The sequence below is a fragment of the Ascaphus truei genome, chromosome 2 (genome assembly GCF_040206685.1).
Source record: "Ascaphus truei isolate aAscTru1 chromosome 2, aAscTru1.hap1, whole genome shotgun sequence".
NCBI classification, from domain to species: Eukaryota; Metazoa; Chordata; class Amphibia; order Anura; family Ascaphidae; genus Ascaphus; species Ascaphus truei.
In genome coordinates, this window is record NC_134484.1 from 410,480,842 (window position 1) to 410,500,836 (window position 19,995).

At 42.1% G+C, this 19,995-nt stretch overlaps 1 protein-coding gene across 8 annotated transcripts in view; it reads left to right on the top strand.

The window, feature by feature from the left end:
- Positions 1 to 19,536, top strand: part of DBF4 (DBF4-CDC7 kinase regulatory subunit) — a 35,874-nt gene extending 16,338 nt beyond the window's left edge. For 7 of the 8 annotated variants that reach the window (XM_075587453.1, XM_075587458.1, XM_075587452.1 and 4 more), the window contains exons 5-13: positions 413 to 463; positions 1,898 to 1,967; positions 2,796 to 2,872; positions 3,725 to 3,755; positions 4,268 to 4,313; positions 6,275 to 6,403; positions 14,614 to 14,731; positions 16,755 to 16,879; positions 18,372 to 19,536. In XM_075587453.1, coding sequence (XP_075443568.1) covers positions 413 to 463; positions 1,898 to 1,967; positions 2,796 to 2,872; positions 3,725 to 3,755; positions 4,268 to 4,313; positions 6,275 to 6,403; positions 14,614 to 14,731; positions 16,755 to 16,879; positions 18,372 to 19,392 — 1,668 coding nt within the window. In that variant the 3' untranslated portion in view covers positions 19,393 to 19,536. The remainder of the gene's footprint in view (positions 1 to 412; positions 464 to 1,897; positions 1,968 to 2,795; positions 2,873 to 3,724; positions 3,756 to 4,267; positions 4,314 to 6,274; positions 6,404 to 14,613; positions 14,732 to 16,754; positions 16,880 to 18,371) is intronic. The other variant, XM_075587455.1, reaches the window with a different exon arrangement.
- Positions 19,537 to 19,995: the final 459 nt, after the last annotated feature.

The following is a 19,995-nucleotide window of genomic DNA, read 5'->3' on the forward strand; positions in this document are numbered from 1 at the left end:
TGCATACAACAGTTTTGCAAGAAGTAAGCCGTCCGCTTTTTAAAACATTTTTGTACAGTATCGGTCATTTTTTAGGAGGGTAGTTTGGGTCAAAGTATAGTCTGACGCAATCATCTTCAACTGGTTTCTGCTGGTTTTAGGACTAAACCCATTACCCAGTGTTCCTTATCACAATATGAAACCAAAACAAAAAGTAACTCTGCTCTGCTTTTTAGTTCTTAGTGGCAGTATGGGAGCTGGATTATGTCCCTTTGGGGGCCTGTGGACATATAGTTGGATGATTTCAGATGTTTTGCAGATCTTAATAATGCAACTGAGTTTTATGGTGCATACACATTTAGTGGGCTATTGGGTTGGTAGTTTGTTTGTGTGTGTGTGTGTGTGTGTGTGTATAACATTGTTTTGTTTATAGAGTCTTGTAAGCAGAGGGAAATCTTTAGTTGAAAAAGCAATCAAGGAACAGGTCAGTGGATCATCTTACATTACAATCATAACAAAGGAAGTTTTCTCTCTTTAACCTTACATTCTTTGTCCATTCCAATACATTTGAGATTTATAGGAAAACTGTGATTATATTTCTTAAAGTGAGCTTGTGTGGAATTTCATATTTAACTTTCTTTAAGTAGAAATGAGCTGTTAAAATAACCCTAAACATATGACCTGGAAGTCATAAGCATAACACGCACGTAACTTGACTATATTGTTTATCACCGCTGTTCTGCTTTATGAATTTATTTGCTTTTTTTCAGCCAAGCATTTCAAACTAGTCATGTAAAGAGCCATAAAGCTGTTAATAAAATACACCACACCAGCCCTGCAAATAAGATTGCAATGCTTAGTAGCCCATGAGGAAAAACAAAGGGCCACATCTACTTTCACAAAGGTTATATATTACATAGTTGACATCCACAAGTGCCAGTCGCCTGCTAAAATAACTTGAGCGCCTGGCTTTTTGCAAGGCTGCACTACACCCTGCAGTATATAGGTAATTGCAGCTGTGAAAATGAGGCCTTTGTGTCATATTTGCTCTAGTAGAGGTTATCGGTGTTAAGTGATGCAACAGTTGGGGCTGAACTAGTTTATTTTACTTATTTGTGCACTGGATTGACCACTAGAAAATGTCTCGTTATAAAGAATAATTCACACTTGCTTAGTAAGTTGATTAATTTTACTTATGTTCTATAGGATGTCATGTTAACAAATGTATTTTAATTCGGGCATCACCAAAAAAAAAAAGCAACCATATTTAAAAGTGCATCAGGGAGCTAGTTGTCCTGTGGCCACTTGTCATTTATGGAACAGGCATTCCAGGTACCACAGGTATTACAATTTTAACTGCCCATTTATGTCAAGAAGATACAGTGTAATACAATTATCAAGCAGCAAGTGTGATGTATCCCTGCTACCGAATTACAGCATATTACAATCACACTTTTCAAACAACAGCTGTGGCTGTTATCAAATGGTCCCTGTCACATGCAGAATCATAAATGATATCACAAGAAGTGGCAATTAGACGAGCGATGCAGGATACAGAGAAACTATGAGGTCCCCCGTGTTCCTAGATACTTACCAGTGTTTCCTCATGGACATTTAAATGGCCGTCCAATTGTAAGTGACAACGTTATCCTCTCCTTCCCCCACCCTGATGATTTTGCGGCTTCCTATTGGCTCGCAAGATTTTGTTGCCATTTTAATTTCCCTAAAGTGGAGGAAAACTCCAGCAACTATACTGGTGAGTATCTCAGGAACCGGGGATCCCTGGGGCGAAAAATGGTTTTGGCTCAGAACATGGCCCTGTTTCGAATGCTGTAAAAAAAAATAACATTTGAACCCTCAAATGATTACATATTGTATCTGAAATGTGTTTTTTTTTCTGCCTCTGTTACAAAAACAGGAAATCATTCCAAAAAATAGCATATTGTCCAATGCTTTGAACTGGGGAGTAAAAATACTTCATGTTGAAGGTAAGTCATTTTATTCTAAGTAAATATAATGATATGATTCCATTTAATACATAGATATACCATTGAAACAAAAGTGCAATTAAACATTACAGGGCAAGTTCAATGTTTAGATATTGATAATTAAAGGCAGAGGTAGGAAGGAGCACTCACATCTCAAGTTGAATAGTGCCTTGTGTGCATGGTACACCCAAGGGGGGTAAGCCATGCAAAACGGATCCTGTTGTGGAAAACCGGCACTGCACAGGTCTTTTCAATATAAAAAAGGTCTAACTTTCTTGTGGACGGATCGAAGTTTCAGTCCAAACGTGGACCGTTGCCAAGGACAAAGCCTTAACAAAGGTTCACGTTTGGACTGAAACATAGATCTGTTTGCAATAAATTTGGCCCTTTTTTATATTGTAAAAACCTGTGCAGTGGCAGTTTTTGCTCAACAGGATCCGTTTTGCATAGATATTGATAATGCCACCCTAAACGTCATGTTACAATGCTTCCGAATTGAAGGTAGGCTGTAGTGGAGATTAAAGTATTGGCTCCTTTCGCAGGAAGTGAGGAGGCACAGGAGCAATCTGTTCTGTCGGGCCATGGGGTGTGCCGAGCTCTTGAGTAGATGGTTTTAAAGCCTATATTCAATGTGAAAACCTGAGACTGTGCTTGTCCGCGGCACATCCTTGGTCGGAGGCCACTGGGGCATGTTCTGGCTGCAGAACTGAGACAAGTAGCCAAGCTTTACTTCTCTACACTCTTTTATTTTTATAGGTGTGTGTTGTGTTCAGTTTAAAGGTGGAGTCTTAATTTATCCTTTTTCTTTTCCTCATTTTCTTTTTTAAGATACAAAATATTATATTGAACAAAAGAAAAAACAGTTGCAACTGATCACAAAAGCAGCATCCTCTGTCAAAGCTGTGGTAAATATGACACCCTGTCCACAATAATGTTATTTAAAGGTCTGTGTGTCTGTGTGTTTCATGCTTTTTAGAAGGTGAAAACATTAAGTTATGCGGGTACACAGTAAAGACAGTTACCAAAAACCTCACCAACAGTCTGCAGCAGATGTATTAATATTGGCTAAATGTATGTAATTTAATTTCTAATTTCTCCTTGGACTGGGCTTCTCTGGCTCTTTCAGCATAACTGCTATGAGCTGGAAGGGGGGAAAGCAGGTGTTGCAGGCCTCACAAACTGAAAGGGGGTCATTTTCCCACATATTTGGCAAGTAGTGTTTAAAGCAGCCCCCTGCTTCCAAAGCTTGATATAACGATGACTTTCAGGCAGTAATGGCAGCATCATTGGTCCACATTACTTATTGGCTAACCAAAATCTTCTGAAATGGACAACGTTCTGAGGGAAATTACTGGCAAACTGGAGGAGCCCCAATGATAATGTAGAAGAAAATTACTGTTGCAAGATTTGTGATCCATCATAATTTACCAAACAACTATTTGGGAGTGGCTGGGGGAGGCTCCTGAAGGGGTAAGACCTAACACCGTCCTGCTCCAGTGACTTCCCCACATCAAAAATATATACAAATATTGCAGCTTTAAGATTTCTGTTGCACTATTGGCTGGACATTATGATTGGTGGTCTGATGTGTGATGCTATTTGCAGTTTTGCAAATGTAATGCACTTGTATGGTTGAATACTCAGAGTACCTTATAAACGGTTCCTTGTGTCTCTTGTTTCGTGCTTGTCGACTTCCTTCTCATTTTGGAATGAAATAATCGATTCATTTTTTATTTATTTATTTTTGTCCTGAACAGAGCAAAGGGCCAGTAATTCGGAAACCAAAATGTAAGTGGTTATGTCTTTTGCTTTTGAAACACAATAATATTTTTTGCTTATATAGATATATATTACACTTTCCAGTTGCACAGCTCAAGTTTAAATAATTTTAAAGGCCCGACATTCCTTTCCCCGATTAAAGCTGTTCTTCAATAATATCTACAAATGACCGTAACTGTTTTTGATCAAGGCATGCTGTACATATTTCCCATGCTGAAATTACCTTCTTCATTCCAAGAGTATTGTGATTGCAAACTATCCAGTGATACAGTATTGCGTGTAGCTGATCTTCAATGCAAAGGGGATTGGAGTGACCACTGGACTGTCGTCACTTGAAAATGTCAGTGTAGTTACTCGGGCAGCTAAGTGCAATGTTTTCACACTGAAACTCACTTATAACCTGCGGTAATGTAAACATATATCGTGCACATTTGTAGAACTGCTTGCAATTTATTATACTTCAACATTTTTGCCCTACAGTATACAATTGTGAAAATGAATCAAAAATGTTTGTTTCTCAGCAGGGAAATTGAAGAGGCCATTTCTCAAGGTGGAAGATAGCAGCCGGTAAGCTTTAGATTGTATGGAAAGCCATGCCACTGAATGGAAAGCCATGCCACTGAATGGAAAGCCATGCCACTGAATGGAAAGCCATGCCACTGAATGGAAAGCCATGCCACTGAATGGAAAGCCATGCCACTGAAACGTGTATTCATATTTACTCGCTGTAAATGATCATTTCTAAATATCTGTTTTGCATGTCGCCATTGAATCAGTGCTGTTTAAATTCAAGGTGCTGTCCCGCATAGAACCAAAATGTGCTAGTAGGTGATTCATGCCTTTAAGGCGGTGGTAAGCAACAAGATGTACCCCGGCCCATGAGCGTATGTATGTATGTATGTATGTATGTATGTATGTGCACAGGCAAGGACGTCGCAGCAGTGGGTAGGAGCTTCCCCCCGCTCCCTCCAGTCAGCTTCTAAATGTTGGCACACTGATGAATACTGTCCCATTCCTCTCCTTACACTGGAACGAGTGATTAGCACGGTTATTAGGCAGCTGAGGGAGCAGGAAGAAGCTACACTCCGCACCAGCAACATCTCTTCTCCTCCTGCACTGGGAGAGAGTGCTGCAGGGGTGGCCAGCAGTTAAACGGCTGCAAATAAAGCCCCTGAGGGTCACCTGTTGCCCACCAATGCTTTTAGATATTAAATAAGTATTAAAAAAACCCAATAATGTCCTTTCTTTCCTTAAATGTACTTGTACTTAAAGCAAACATTAAACTATTATGGTTTATTTGGAATTTAAGAACCATTTTCTTTTCATCTTCGGAGAGTGCTTGTCAATCAAGTGTTTACACAACAGCTAGCCCACGCTGTCCCTGCCAGAGGCCAATAAAGACCAGGAGGAAGAGACAGGAAATCAAACAAACTTTTTAGCAGACTTTATTGAGTTTAAAAACAAACATAAGTAAAACAAATATTAATAGAAGATAGGACGAAACAAAGAAACCAATAGTAAATGCAATGCTGCAAATGTACAGTCTACACAACAGACAGATTATAAATACTTAAGAGCAATAAACCACACACAGATGTAGAGGAGGATAATCATAATAACCCATGCAAACTGTAAAATAAATATTTAAAAATACTTTATAAGTGTTTGATTTTTAATTATTTCAAGCTGCATTTTCTCTTGACCATTTTTTCTTAAATATATTTAGTGGTTCCTTACCTTTAAGGTAATGTAATTACCTAAGCTGCTCGATCCATTCTCCTCTGATCAATCGGCAAAGATCCTGCTTCCCAGGGCATGCAAAATGGCTGCCAATTGCAGAAGAGGAAGTGATGCGGTTTCTTAACTGGTTGCTATAGCAACCCAATGGAGCTAAATACATTTGAAAAAATCATTAAAAAGAACAGTGAATGCGCGGGGAAAAAGTGTAAAATTTTGTTTAAGTAGCTAATACTACACAACTTATTTATAATATAAAAAAAATACCTATAGAATTTTGAATGCATTTCTGCTTCAACTCTTTAAATGTCATTGGTTCAGCTTGTTCATGGGAGGAAATTAATCTCTAAATAACCAACTGCGCGCAGGGCTGAGAAAAGGTAATGCCTCCCTAAACTTTGGGTTACAATGTATACAAGCATTGCCAGGACAAGTGTAAAAAATAATGTAAAAAATAATGTAAAAAAACATCCTCCCTTTTATTTTTTTTCACGTTTTTATTCAATAACCTTGAACAGTCACTGTCGTCAGTTACATGTGGTCCCGTGTGAGACGGCACCTGTAAGCGCACCAAGGTTTCCATCAACATTACATATTGCATCCTGCCCCAGCTCTTTAGACCCCTCTTATCCATACCCAGATAACCACCTTCTAATTGCGTTCTACTGTTATGTAAGGAGGAGCTGAGCATGTTTATATGTACATATGTTGTTTTACAGGAGAATGGGTATTGCCACTTTAGTTTGACTCTTGTTATGCTTCTGAAAATGATTTCATCTCTTTCTGCACAGTCATTACAGACCCTTCTACCTGCAGTTAACAGATTTTCCATCTCTCAACTATCCCATCTCTAAAGCATGTTGTCCATTTGATGTGGATAAAAAAGTCAATGTTTGCCAGAAGCTAAAGGAAACAAAAAGGTTTGTTTACTTATTTATTCTTTCCAACACCAAAAAATGTAATCCTTACGAATTGGTAAACGATATATGTGAATATGCAGTTGAATGTTAAACCCTTTGTGCAGGACAATATTGTTATGCCACACTGCAGAGTCCAAGCATTTTACTCTAATGTAGCAATAGGTTTTATAAAAACAAAAATTGCATATTAGTATTTATGTTACAAGTGCTTAAAGAAATCTGTTGGGTGATGAATCTGCTACAGGGGTCCAAGCTGTTTCAGTCTCCCTTCCCTGTGATGAGATTCTGAGGTTTTGTCTTTGATTCCATTTACATTCATATCAGTGCTAGAGTTGCCCTTTTTTTTTTCTCTTTCCTTTTCGCTCTAGTGTTTGAGTCATTGCTGTTCACATGAGGCTAAACCTAGATATAGTTGGCGTTTTGTTCGAACAAGAGTCCAACATTGCTCTCTTTGCAGACCATGTCCTCCTGTCATGTACCCATAACATAATGTATTACACAGACTTGATAGATAAGGAGCGGTTTCTGAATACAATATTTACCATTTGAGATCCAAAGCATCAGAAGTAATTCTTCCAAAACATACATTTAAACCACTAAAATGAGATGTAAACCGAAAACTCTATTAGATATCTAGGTATTAAAGAGGCGATTGAAGCAGCTTAAAAAAAAAAAAAAAAAAAAATTATATATATATATATATATATATATAATTTTTATATATATATATATATATATATATATATATATATATAAATATATATATATATATATATATATATATATATATTCTGTAAATCAGCAGCTACAATGTATTCTTATATTACTAAGATAACAACATTATCTAGTGTTACAGTTTACAGCTTAAACTGCTGGGACCATTGGCAACAAATGATCACAAACAGGAAAGTTGCAAACATCTTGCACTGCTTGGGAGGTGGGCAAAAGCCTGCTGTAGAAATCAAAGGTTGCTCTGTATATTTAAACACATTAAAAATAGCATTGAGTTGAATTAAAAAAAAAAGTGGTACATATTATCTAACAGAATTGATTTATTAAAAAAAAAAAAACACATCTAGAAGATTACATGGATTGCTCCTTTTAATTAGGCTACATTTAGTCAACATTGCCAATCCAACTACCTAATGCTACGCTTATACTGACGGTGACGCGACAGTCAGGCGACGGTCGCTGGAAAATCAAATAGAGATGACTTCCAGCAATCGCGACCAATCCGTCGCTTCATCGTGTCGCGCATTACTATAAGCGCACGCGACTGCGGTAATGCATTTGTTTTGCGTCGCCGGCACTATAAGTGCAGCCTAAGCCTACTGAAATGTTTACTGAGGAATGTTAAAAATCCTTACATACATTTAACATGTTCTAGGATCTCTACTGTCAATATATCAGTTGCAGAGAATACTTTTACTTTCAGATGCCAATAGTGATCTTTATGGCCTATAAAGTTGAATAAAAAAAAAAACATCTAAATGAATTTTGATGGGTAGGAAGCCAAGAATTAAATGTTCTATGCTTAAGATACCATCCTTGATGGTCTAGAAGACCACTTTATCCAGGTGTTCTGAAGCTGCACATATTAAGTTAAGGCCGACTTCTAAGATGGCAAAAGGTGTGTTATTTTTATTTTTTTATGGTTTGATCACGTCTATATTGGCACCTGTTCTGCAACTGAAAACTCAACCATTTGCTGCACTCAATGATTACCCAAGTTTCACTCCTGATTTGTAAAGCCATCTAGGTATAATTTTTATATTTATCTAAAAACTTTTAGAAGTTACTCCATATTTGTCATTTTATCCAAACTGACTGGAATCTCAGGTAGCCTGTTCTCTCTCTTATACCATTTGAGTCTTGGCCATTTCTGAAAAATAGCACAAAGATACTTGGAATTCTCAATTACTGACCATAGGATTAGTTACATTCTAGCTCACTCCTCCCCCCTCTGGCGGCAGCACACCTATGTTCACATCTAGGTAGCGCCCCAGTGTCCTCACTTTTTAGTATAAATAAATATAAATACATGGGAAAGGATCTTAAGCAGCAGAACAGGCTGCATTTAATTTTAAATGATATAAAAAATGAATAATTGGAGGTTTGAAGCAGGCGGTCTCCAGAACTGAACTGTTAATTTCAGCTCCGGGGACCCCCTGCTTCCACAGAGACTTACCTACTTGGGGGGTGCTGGTATCCCTGTGAAGTTTAAGTGTCCCGGTCACGCTGGCCAATAGGAAGACGCAACGGATTATGTCACTGCTTCCTACTTGCTCGTGGGATGCAGGAGATTTAAAACCGGCATTGTGTTAGGTGCAAAGTTTCTCCGACTGCAGAGATACCGGTACCCCTACACAGGTAAGTATCTCTGGAAGTAGGGGGTTCCCGGAGCTGAAATTAATAGTTCAGATGTAGAGACCCCTGCTTCAATCCTTTAATCTAAATAATTTTTAAAAAAAGCAATGAAGCATGTTCTGCTGCTTTTAATTCAGAACAAGAGTATTGAAGACTGGTCGAACATATAGGAGAGAACAGCTTTAAAGCTCAGTCTTATAAACTACTCTTAGTGGTAAATTCCTCCCTTTTTAGATTCCATATTTAAAAAAGCCTTGCCACTTTGCTAGAGGAACTGTGACAAAGTAGGCACTTTTTTGCCCTAAATTAAACCTGGCTGCTCCCCCTCTTACAGTACACCTCACAACTGAAACAATATACCTGAGACTCTCAAAGCCGCCATCGGTCCAAGTTCTTTCAAAACTAAAGCATGTCTCGTATTTTAATCTGGTCTGTAACTGTTAGATACGCCTATAACATCTTGCAATGTCTTTAAATATACTGTGTAACCCTGTTAATTTAATGTAACCATGTATTGTCATCATAAATCTGTGCCCAGGACATACTTGAAAACATGAGGTTCCTGGTAAAACATTTTTATTAATAAATTAATTAATTGTTGGAGATACAATCCTGTTTAATTTCCAATGCTCTCGGAAGTAATACATTGAGTTACCTCTCATTTTCAAGTATGTCCTTGGCACGGAGTTATAACAATACATGGTTACATTAAATGAACAGAGGTTATACAGTCAATTCACAGACATTTCATTGACAGTGTTGGAAAATTGGGTACAGGGAATAAAAGGGCTGGAGAGTTTCAGATTGAAATAGAGAAGCTTTAACGTCAGCAAGTGGCTCACACCCTTTAGCTGCGCCAAAGGGCGTCTGCCTTTGGGGTGACACGGATGTATCCTGAGGGGTTCAGATTGAATGCAGCTGTGGATTCAATGTCCCTTGTCTTCCTGGCTCATTAACATTCCAGTGGGTGGAGTTGACGTTCCACATAGTACAAGCAAAATCAAATATTAACCCTTAGCACGCTGGTTCTGTGCAGAGGGGAGCAGCTCTTGGGGGACTCCTTCCAGCGTCCACCTTTTGGGGTGATGCAGATGTACACTGAAGGGTTTCAGATTGAATGCAGCTGATTGATAGCTGACGGATAGCTGTATTATCTAAACCAATACTGGATATTGACCAATTCTTAGATGAGATTCTCTCACATCCTAGTCACAGCGAGATGCTGCATTTAGGGGTCAATCAGACCTGCCTTCAGTAATTAAGGTTAGAAGTAGAATATTGCATATAATGTTCATGTAAAAGCCCATTTTTTACCTGGGAAAATTTCAGAGCGTCTGGGGTCCATGGTTAACTTGAAACAGGTCTCTACCCGTTTATCTCGAACTTCCAGTTGTATTTTTCTGCCCCATGGGAATCCTGTTTGTTGTTGTGGTTTTTTTTGTACGTTCTTAGCTTGGGTAAAAGATTTGAAATGCTTGTGTATGCCAGTCACTCTATTACATCTATAAGAATCCATTTATAGATATTGTATTGGAACTTAATTTTGTGATTAAGGTGTGCGTTTTATTTTCAATGTATTCATATTTACGTCATTGCTATATTTAATTGTAATTGCTTCATGTTAAGTGCATCCAACTTCTTTTCTTGGTTTGTTTTTTGTATTGTGCGAACATTTTCAAGTTACCCCCCCCCCCCCCAAAAAAAAACATTGTCATGACTTAAAAGCTAGTGGGTCAATAGCAGAAAGATTTATTGGTGATACCTTATATGTTGCATCACAGTGGCCCATATTTACTAAGCATTCTTCTGTCATAAGACACCTTGCCGTATAGGAAGACACCTTCCACCCTTTCAGCATGATAAAGTGTCTTACGGTAAAAGGCTGCTTAGTAAATATGCCCCAGTATATAGTACAGGCCAAAGCTACGAATAGTCTGATAATCTTTTGTGAAACCGCTGACTGATTTACAGACCAGCTGATGAATCCAGCACCGCAATTTAGTTAGAATAAGGTGTTCTCTATCACTTTCTCCTAATAACTGTTTTGAATTATGCCTTGGAGTCCAAGTGTAGTAGTCTTTCTAAAAATGATGTCAGATTTAGGATGTCTGACAATGTCTTTTCAGTTTACTTCTTATATTTGCCCTTATGAGACCTAATTGACAAATTTTTGTTGCGGTTTTGTGGCCCCTCCCCCCATGGAAAATATATCTATAAATATAGGATGAGTATTTCGCCCAATTAGAATGCAACTTGATGTCTATTTTCAACCTTATGTAATCTACTATGTAAGCCTGTGTATTCCATCTCCTGCTCTCCCTTGAAATATATATATATATGGTGCTCCATGAAGCCAAGCCAAGTGGGGTTTTTTTTTGTGTGCTACAAAAATGTAGAGGGCAACTGCTAAAAATGAAACTTTCTAGGGAAGTGTAAGGAATCGGGGAACACGCCCCCTGCGGCGTGCTCCCTCCTTACCTGCCGCATCTCAGTTCCTGCTCTCCTTATAGAGCATGCACGCTCCCGCGGTTCCCTACTCGTACCACGGAGCCCGGCCACCCCCGGTCGCGTCACGCATTCTCTCACGCATGGCGCGTACACGTGACAGCGTGCGCCGCCCTCCAGCTGCGAGTCAACTTCACGCCCAATTGTGGCGTATTCTCTACCCATGCCTAGTTTCTCTGATGTCTCTCTGTATGGCATGCGCCGCCCTCTAGCTGCGAGTCAAGATTCCCTGTTGATTCTCTGTGTGGCGGGCACTGCCTCTAGCTGCGAGTCTTCCTTCCTATGCATCGCTGCCCCTTAGTCTCTTGGATCGCTCGGAGTTCGATCCTTAAGAGGGGGGTACTGTAACGATGCGCGGAACACGCCCCCTGCGGCGTGTTCCTTCCTTACCTTTTTACTTCTGATCGCCGCCCTCTAGCTGCGAGTCAAGATCCTGTGTCTTTAAGGATTCTGTAGCAAGCAACACCATCTTGCTTTCTGGCAAACCCTGCCCTCTTCCTCCTTGACAGGAAGTAAGCCTCTCTTTGACTTTCTCTTTGCATTTAGTCTTTTGCTACCAGCCCTGGTGCCTGCTAGTACTCATCGCATACTGTTCCTGTCTGGACCTCCTTGGGACCTTTACTTATCTCCTGTGGATTCCGGAAGACTGGGACAGTCACTCTTATACTACTGAGGTTAGTTTATCGTCGGGTAGTGTAGGTACCTGCTTAGTAGGGTTCACCTTGACGTTTTAGCAGGCTTATAATTCCTTGGCCAATGGATTAGACTAAGAACCCTTATGTTATATTTAGTTTCGCTGCACCTTGCTGTTTCTGTCACTATGCCTTTAAGAAGTCTGGAAGTTCTTCAAGAAGCAGTCCTTCTATGGATGTTACCTTGTGCTCTGAACTTAATGCACATGTTCCATGTTTCCTGGTTTCCTTTTTCAAACTCCCGTGCTGAAGTGTTGGCTTCCCACAACCCCCGCGTTGGTGCCTGAGAACGCGCGCACTCCCGCTCTGCTGTCGGAGCATGCGCGCACATGCAGCTGGATCAGTCGTGTCTCTGAGCTTGGCTCCGGACGCGTCGCGCATTCTCATGCACGCGGCGCGTTCACTTGACTAGGTGCGCCGATCCCCAGCTGCGCGGCAACTTACTCCCTTCGTATCCCCTGCGACCTCCCCACCTCGCTAACGGGTCCTCCCCTTCTCCCTGCGCTTGTGAGGAGAGCACAAGCGTGACATTATGCTCGGCCCAACAAACGGACCCCCAGAGGTGGCCCCGCCTTCCTCCATGTTCCATGCCATGTTCGTGTCCATGTTCCTAGTTCCTGTGCCCCTGTATCGTTGGGAGATCCTAGTCCCCCCATGTCTAGTAAGGATCGTTCGGAGTCCGATCCTGAAGGGGGGGATACTGTAAGGAATCGGGGAACACGCCCCCTGCGGCGTGCTCCCTCCTTACCTGCCGCACCTCAGTTCCCGCTCTCCTTATAGAGCATGCACGCACCCGCGGTTCCCTACTCGTACCACGGAGCCCGGCCACCCCCGGTCGCGTCACGCATTCTCTCACGCGTGGCGCGTACACGTGACAGCGTGCGCCACCCTCCAGCTGCGAGTCAACTTCACGCCCCCTTGTGGCGTATTCTCTACTCATGCCTAGTTTCTCTGATGTCTCTGTATGGCATGCGCCGTCCTCTAGCTGCGAGTCAAGATTCCCTGTTGATTCTCTGTGTGGCGGGCACTGCCTCTAGCTGCGAGTCTTCCTTCCTATGCATCGCTGCCCCTTAGTCTCTTGGATCGCTCGGAGTTCGATCCTTAAGAGGGGGGTACTGTAACGATGCGCGGAACACGCCCCCTGCGGCGTGTTCCTTCCTTACCTTTTTACTTCTGATCGCCGCCCTCTAGCTGCGAGTCAAGATCCTGTGTCTTTAAGGATTCTGTAGCAAGCAACACCATCTTGCTTTCTGGCAAACCCTGCCCTCTTCCTCCTGACAGGAAGTAAGCCTCTCTTTGACTTTCTCTTTGCATTTAGTCTTTTGCTACCAGCCCTGGTGCCTGCTAGTACTCATCGCATACTGTTCCTGTCTGGACCTCCTTGGGACCTTTGCTTATCTCCTGTGGATTCCGGAAGACTGGGACAGTCACTCTTATACTACTGAGGTTTGTTTATCGTCGGGTAGTGTAGGTACCTGCTTAGTAGGGTTCACCTTGACGTGGTAGCAGGCTTATAATTCCTTGGCCAATGGATTAGACTAAGAACCCTTATGTTATGTTTAGTTTCGCTGCACCTTGCTGTTTCTGTCACTATGCCTTTAAGAAGTCTGGACGTTCTCCAAGAAGCAGTCCTTCTCTGGATGTTACCTTGTGCTCTGAACTTAATGCCCATGTTTCCTGGTTTCCGTTTCCAGACTCCCGTGCTGAAGCGTTGGCTTCCCACAACCCCCGCGTTGGTGCCTGAGAACGCGCGCACTCCCGCTCTGCTGTCAGAGCATGCGCGCACATGCAGCTGGATCAGTCGTGTCTCTGAGCTTGGCTCCGCACCTCCGGATGCGTCGCGCATTCTCATGCGCGCGGCGCGTTCACTTGACTAGGTGCGCCAATCCCCAGCTGCGCGGCAACTTACTCCCTTCGTATCCCCTGCGGCCTCCCCACCTCGCTAACGGGTCCTCCCCTTCTCCCTGCGCTTGTGAGGAGAGCACAAGCGTGACATTATGCTCGGCCCAACAAACGGACCCCCAGAGGTGGCACAAGCGTGACAGGAAGGCATTTACTTTATTTATTTTTTGTACATTAAATGTACAGCTGAACCCAGTTATAATGCGGTGTTCGGGGGCCACAGAATGAGACCGCGTTATAAGTGGGATTGTGTTATAACCGCGAAATGGCTGCCTCGAGAGGACTTACCCGGCATCTGCAGCTCTCTCCCTTATTTTTTATTATTTTAACATTCAATGCTTTATTGCTAACAGACACACATACATACACACACACCTACCCCTACACTAATAATTTACCATACTATGCAGGAATCGAACTTCATACACTGGTGGCAATTCTCTAGCTGCTACACCATAGGATTGGTGTGATTAGTGTAGGGGGGGCTGTATTTATGTAGGTGTGTCCGTTAGCAATAAAGCATTGAATGTTATCCAAAGTAAAAACATTTTAAAAAAAATTTTAATGTCGGGAGCCACGCCCAGACCGCGTTATAAGCAAATCCGCGTTGTAGCTGATCGCGCTATAATGGGGTGTAGCTGTATAGCTTTTGCAGTCTTCCGTCATTACTTTTTCTGTACTTGTAATTCCGCATATAGCGTGCTCTAATTTCAATGGTTGCCGTTGACTGTCTTTCTTTTGCAGTAGAAATAAGACTGACAGCGAACGAGATGGTGAAATTGCTGTTCATCTTAATTTAAAAGAGAAGAAAAAGCGTGGTTACTGTGAGTGCTGCCTTAAAAAGTATGAGGATCTGGAATCTGTAAGTATTAAAGCCAGTGCTGACATCTCTAGACCCCATAGGACGATTAAGGCCACAGTTCAGTGTCGCGAATCTGCTTCTCTAACAAGGAAGCCGTAGTTCCATTCAAATTAATAGAACACAGATGCTGCCCTGCCGAGGAGAAGTGGTACACTCCATATTAAATACAGGTAGTCCTCGTTATCCAACGTTTCACTTTACAACGAATGGTATATCCAACGCTTTACAATGCAACCCTATGGGCCGTTTTTCGACTCCGGAATGCGTTATCCAATGCTCTCCGCCACTGATTACGGTTTCACTATCCAATGCTACTTCCAGAACGGATTCTGTTGGATAACCGAGGACAGTCTGTAAAGACTAAGTACTAACATCACTGCCATGGCTTTAGGAAAAATTTGCAATTCAATAAACTAGATGTGACGGACAATGACTACATCAAGTAGAACTAACAGAAACAAAATTGCAAATTGTCACAAACATGCATGATGGGTAAGGAAGTCCTTGCTGTGAACAGAATCTTGTTTTACACACTGCCACCATCTGTTTTGTTGTTTTTTTCAGACTGGTAGGGTGAACATTCCCAGTTCCCCGTAACATTGCTATTCATAGAGAGAGGAATCTGGTCTCTGCTGTTCTATAAATTTAGAAATAGAGGAAACAACTTTGGGGGCTATTTTGGACTGTGTCTGTTTTTTTTTTTTGTAAAAAACAATTGCAATAAATCAAATTTTCTGAAAATCTTAACCAAGACTTTAAGGAAGCACTTGCCCCCCACCTAATTGTACAATTGGTGGGAAGCAGAGGGTCTCCAGAGCTGAGCAGCGTTGCTTTCAGCTCCAGGGATGCAATTTTCCTGGGATATCTACCAGGGACGGTGCTACTGTTTCCTCTCCTCCAGCTAAAACAAAATGGAGGTTTACATGTCCCACGTTACATGGACTAATAGGAAGCTGCGACTTCATCTGATGATGCTTCCTATTATCCTGCGTGACGCGTGGTATTTAAACAAACTGAAAGTACCAGTGGCACTTATCTTAGGAGCCCGTGGGTTCTCCGAGCTGAAATTAAAGCGGGACCTTCTTTTTCCCACCTATGTATTGATTATTTTATTTTTTATTTTTTTTACCGTGAACTAGAAAGGCTGAAACTGTTATTTTCTTTATTAAATAAATAAATATTCAACATTTCTCTTGATAAAAGGCCCTATTTGGGACCGAAACGTAATGTAAATATTTTTTCTCTCAATGCAGAAAGTGCCTGTTAGCTGATTTTGTTTATTACAGTGCACTTAATTTGTGAACTTTGCCGTGGAGTGTGTTTTTGTTACTGCAAGTTTTAGATCCTTTTCTTGGGTTTGCTAATATAGTTTTTGTCGAAAACAAGATTTCAATTTTTCACCTTTTGCTCATTTTGAGGCATATTTACTAAGCCGTGCAACTTCATAATACACCACCTAGCACTACTTTGTAAATATGGGCCGTAAGGTGACTCCCAGCCTGGAAGGTGTACTAATTTTAATTAGTATCAAATCTTAATTCAACGTTCAGAGATACATTTTGTGTTTGGCACATCTCGTGCCTTCAGCAGGTCGCCTTTTGTGCTTTATTAGACACATTTTTTGCTTATTGCTTTTCTTTACACATCGTGCGTGGAAAAAGATCAACAAAACAGTCATTTGAGAGGATGCAAATTGTATCCAAAGAAGTGTCTGATTTATATATCATTTAATTTTAAACAGAAAGAACCTTCGTTATCAGGGTTTCCACAAAACTTCCCAAAAAGAGGACCTTATGTCTATTAGCTCTATCGAAGAAAGCTGGGAGTATCACTCAGACCTTCAGATTAGAAGTTGTACTAAAATAAGGGGTCATGATCAGAAGGAGCTAGTCTTTCACGTTCATCTATTTGACATTTACGGATCATGAGGTTTCAAGAACTCTAGAAAAGGTCATAACTGATGTATGTAGCAAAGGAATGTGAATTTGTATTAATATAACAAATATATATTTCCATATTGTAGCATATTTTAAGCGAACAGCACAAGACATTTTCAGAAAGTCTTCACTATCAAGTTGTGGATGATCTTATTTCTGGGTTTGATTATGACTTTGTGGAGTATTCAAAGAACAGAAACCAAACAAAAAGGTAACCCCATCTACATTGTAATTATTACATAATAGCAGCAGCAGGATCTAAAACTGTAGTGCAGGCCTGCACAACATGTGGCCCACCTCCACTCATTGTGCGGCCCGCGGCGGCTTTCCCCGTCGTCCTCCCTCTTGAGCCTGCTCTCCCCCCGCGAGCCCGCTTGGCCCCTCCTCTCCCACCCGCGAGCCACTCTCCCCCCCTCCTCTCCAGCCGCGAGCCACTCTCCCCCCCTCCTCTCCAGCCGCGAGCCGCTCTCCCCCTCCTCTCCCACCCGTGAGCTGCTCTCCCCCTCCTCTCCCACCCGCGAGCCGCTCTCCCCCTCTCCCACCCTCGAGCCGCTCTCCCCCTCTCCCACCCTCGAGCCGCTCTCCCCCTCCTCTCTTGCCCGCGAGCCGCTCTCCCCCTCCTCTCTTGCCCGGAAGCCACTCTCCCCCCTCCTCTTCCGCCCGCGAGCCACTCACCCCCTCCTTTCCTGCCCGGGAACCGCTCACCCCCTCGTCTCCCGCCCGGGAGCCGCTCACCCCCTCCTCTCCCGCCCTCGAGCCGCTCACCCCCTCCTCTCCCGCGAGCCCGCTCACCCCCTCCTCCTCGAGTCTGCTCTCAGGACTGCATGAGTGTGCTAGTCCTGACTGCTCTACCGCCGTGAGGTGCCGTTGGGGGGAGGTGAGGTGCAAGGGGGTGGGGGGAGGTGAGGTGCAAGGGGGTGGGGAGGTGAGGTGCAGGGGAGGAGGTGAGGTGCAAGGGAGTGATGTGAGGTGAGGTGCATTGGGGAGAGGTGAGGTGCAGGGGGTGGGATGTGTGTGGTCTGCAGGGGGTATTGTGTGTTATGTGGAGGGGAAGTATTGTGTATGGGTGAGGGGGAGAGATGGGGGGTGTGAGATAGAGGGTGAGTCTCGCAAAGGTTGATGATGAAGGGTGCAGGGGGAGATATGAGGATGAGGGGTGCTGGGGGAGAGATATGAGGATGATGATGATGAGAGGTGCTGGGGGAGATATGATGATGATGATGATTTTACCCGTGTGGCCCAAATCTGTTTTCCTTGGAGCAGTTCGGCCCTTCTCGCTTTACAAGTTGTGCAGGCCTGCTGTAGAGAATAGCTTAAATACTAGTTTGTTTTACTCACATTCTCTTGATTGCGAACTTTGTATTGAGATGGAAAATTAATGCAGAGCGATGTGTTTTAATGATCTAAGAATGGTTAACAAGAAGTTCACAAGTCCATCCCTGTGTTCAACCCTCATCTTCAAGTTATTTTTGTATTCCTTCCTGAACTGGATTTAACCCCCAGGGGTATTCTTACGATCTTACCTAAATGTCACAAGGGCCTGCACACTAGGGGCAGAAGTGTCTTTTCAGAATAGGATATTTGCAAGTTCGTCTGTATCCCCTTGCGTTGGTACGTTGTAAATTAATTATAACATGGTTCTTATGCTATTGCTAAGATTATTGCTCACATTTAATCTCTGCTTCTATCTTTTTCCAAATTAGAATAAAATGTAGTGTGGGAATCTTGATGCCGGCTACAGACAACAGAAAAGAAGAACAAGATGTGGACCAGACAAATGAGCACATTTCACAAACACATAATTCTCATGAAAACATGGAAGCTACTGAACACGAGACTAAATCAGAGAATCCACTAGCTGGTATTGCCGCTTCTTTGCATAAACCGTTTTCCTATACTGAACTAACAATTTCCTTTTCCTGTCCTGATGACACTTCCGGTTTATATAAGAGAAATTGTACTCCAGACTCAACCGCTATACAACCTGTGATAAATGCCGTGACACCTTTGGAAAACCTGCCTTCAAATGCAGGTTCTAGGGATTACATAGAAAAGTTACCCATTCCTTACATCGACTGTAACCAAAGTGAAAAGGATGCATGTGAAAACAACCCAGAAGGACTAAATGTTGATTGGGAACCTCATAAGATTTGCAACGATCTCCATAACTGTATTCCAGCGTCTATAGACAATTCACCACATCAGACACATTATGTGGATGGATTATCTCCTCCAGCAAAGTGTTTTAAAATTCTAAATTCAGATCTGAATGCGGAGGTTTCACTTACGAGGACTGTGAATGATCTGCAATCTGAAGAGTGCACAGAACTGATGCAAGGGAAGATGGAAAAAACTTCTCCTACAAATGAAACCAACGAGTTATCTGTCTACAGCTCGGAGTGTTTACCTTTTGGAAAACTGCACAGAAAAGTAAAAACTTTAGCCAGAAAAAATAGAAATAACAAGGAGGGACTGTGCTGCAGACTTACAAATACGTTATCTGTTACAGAGGGAAAGGATGTTGTGTTGAGTTCACCCACACAGAGTTTGTTGGCATTATTTGAAACCAGTGAGTCCAACTCTGAGTTCTTCGGGTTCACATGTTGCTTGGCAAACAAACCATGCAGCATCGGGGATAATTATCAAGAGTGTTCCCAAGGAAACCGAATGTGGTCTTTACTTGCACATACCTCTTCTTCTGGCTCTTCTTTTGCGGGGTTTTAATGTTGTTTTTAAAAGATTGTTTTATAATTGTAATAATCCTAATCTGCATTTTATTATTTTAATGCATAGAAGTGAATATTTTTCCAATAATACCAAAAGTACAATATGCAGATGTGAATAATAAACATTTCTTTTGTATCTAGATTTTGTTTAACGGCTGCACATTCATTACAATATTTATTTTCGGTGTTACAAGTCTACATGAGAAAAGGGGTAAAACAAATATATGTCTATCTATCTATGTATGGTGCAATCCAATATGAAAGGTATAGGTGTACTACAGAGAAGGGGCATACGAAACTAGCAAACAGTAAATGTAAAGTGGAATACAAATTGGACAAATAACAGTATGGTAGTTATAGCTGAACACAAGATATACAGATGTAGTGCTATTTATTTTTGGTGTGGGCTCAATTTGAAGCGGATGGACAGCAGCCTTATGTGGCTGCCTCGCGTCTACGCTCTCTCACGGCCCAGCGGAGAGAGAATTTTCCTGAAGGATTAAGGCAGCGGCAGGTCCCTGCTGCTGAATGGGACTCCCGCATCGTTAATCCTACCAGGCTGCCACCAGTCTGTAAGAGATGCGCAGAGAGAAGCGTTCCC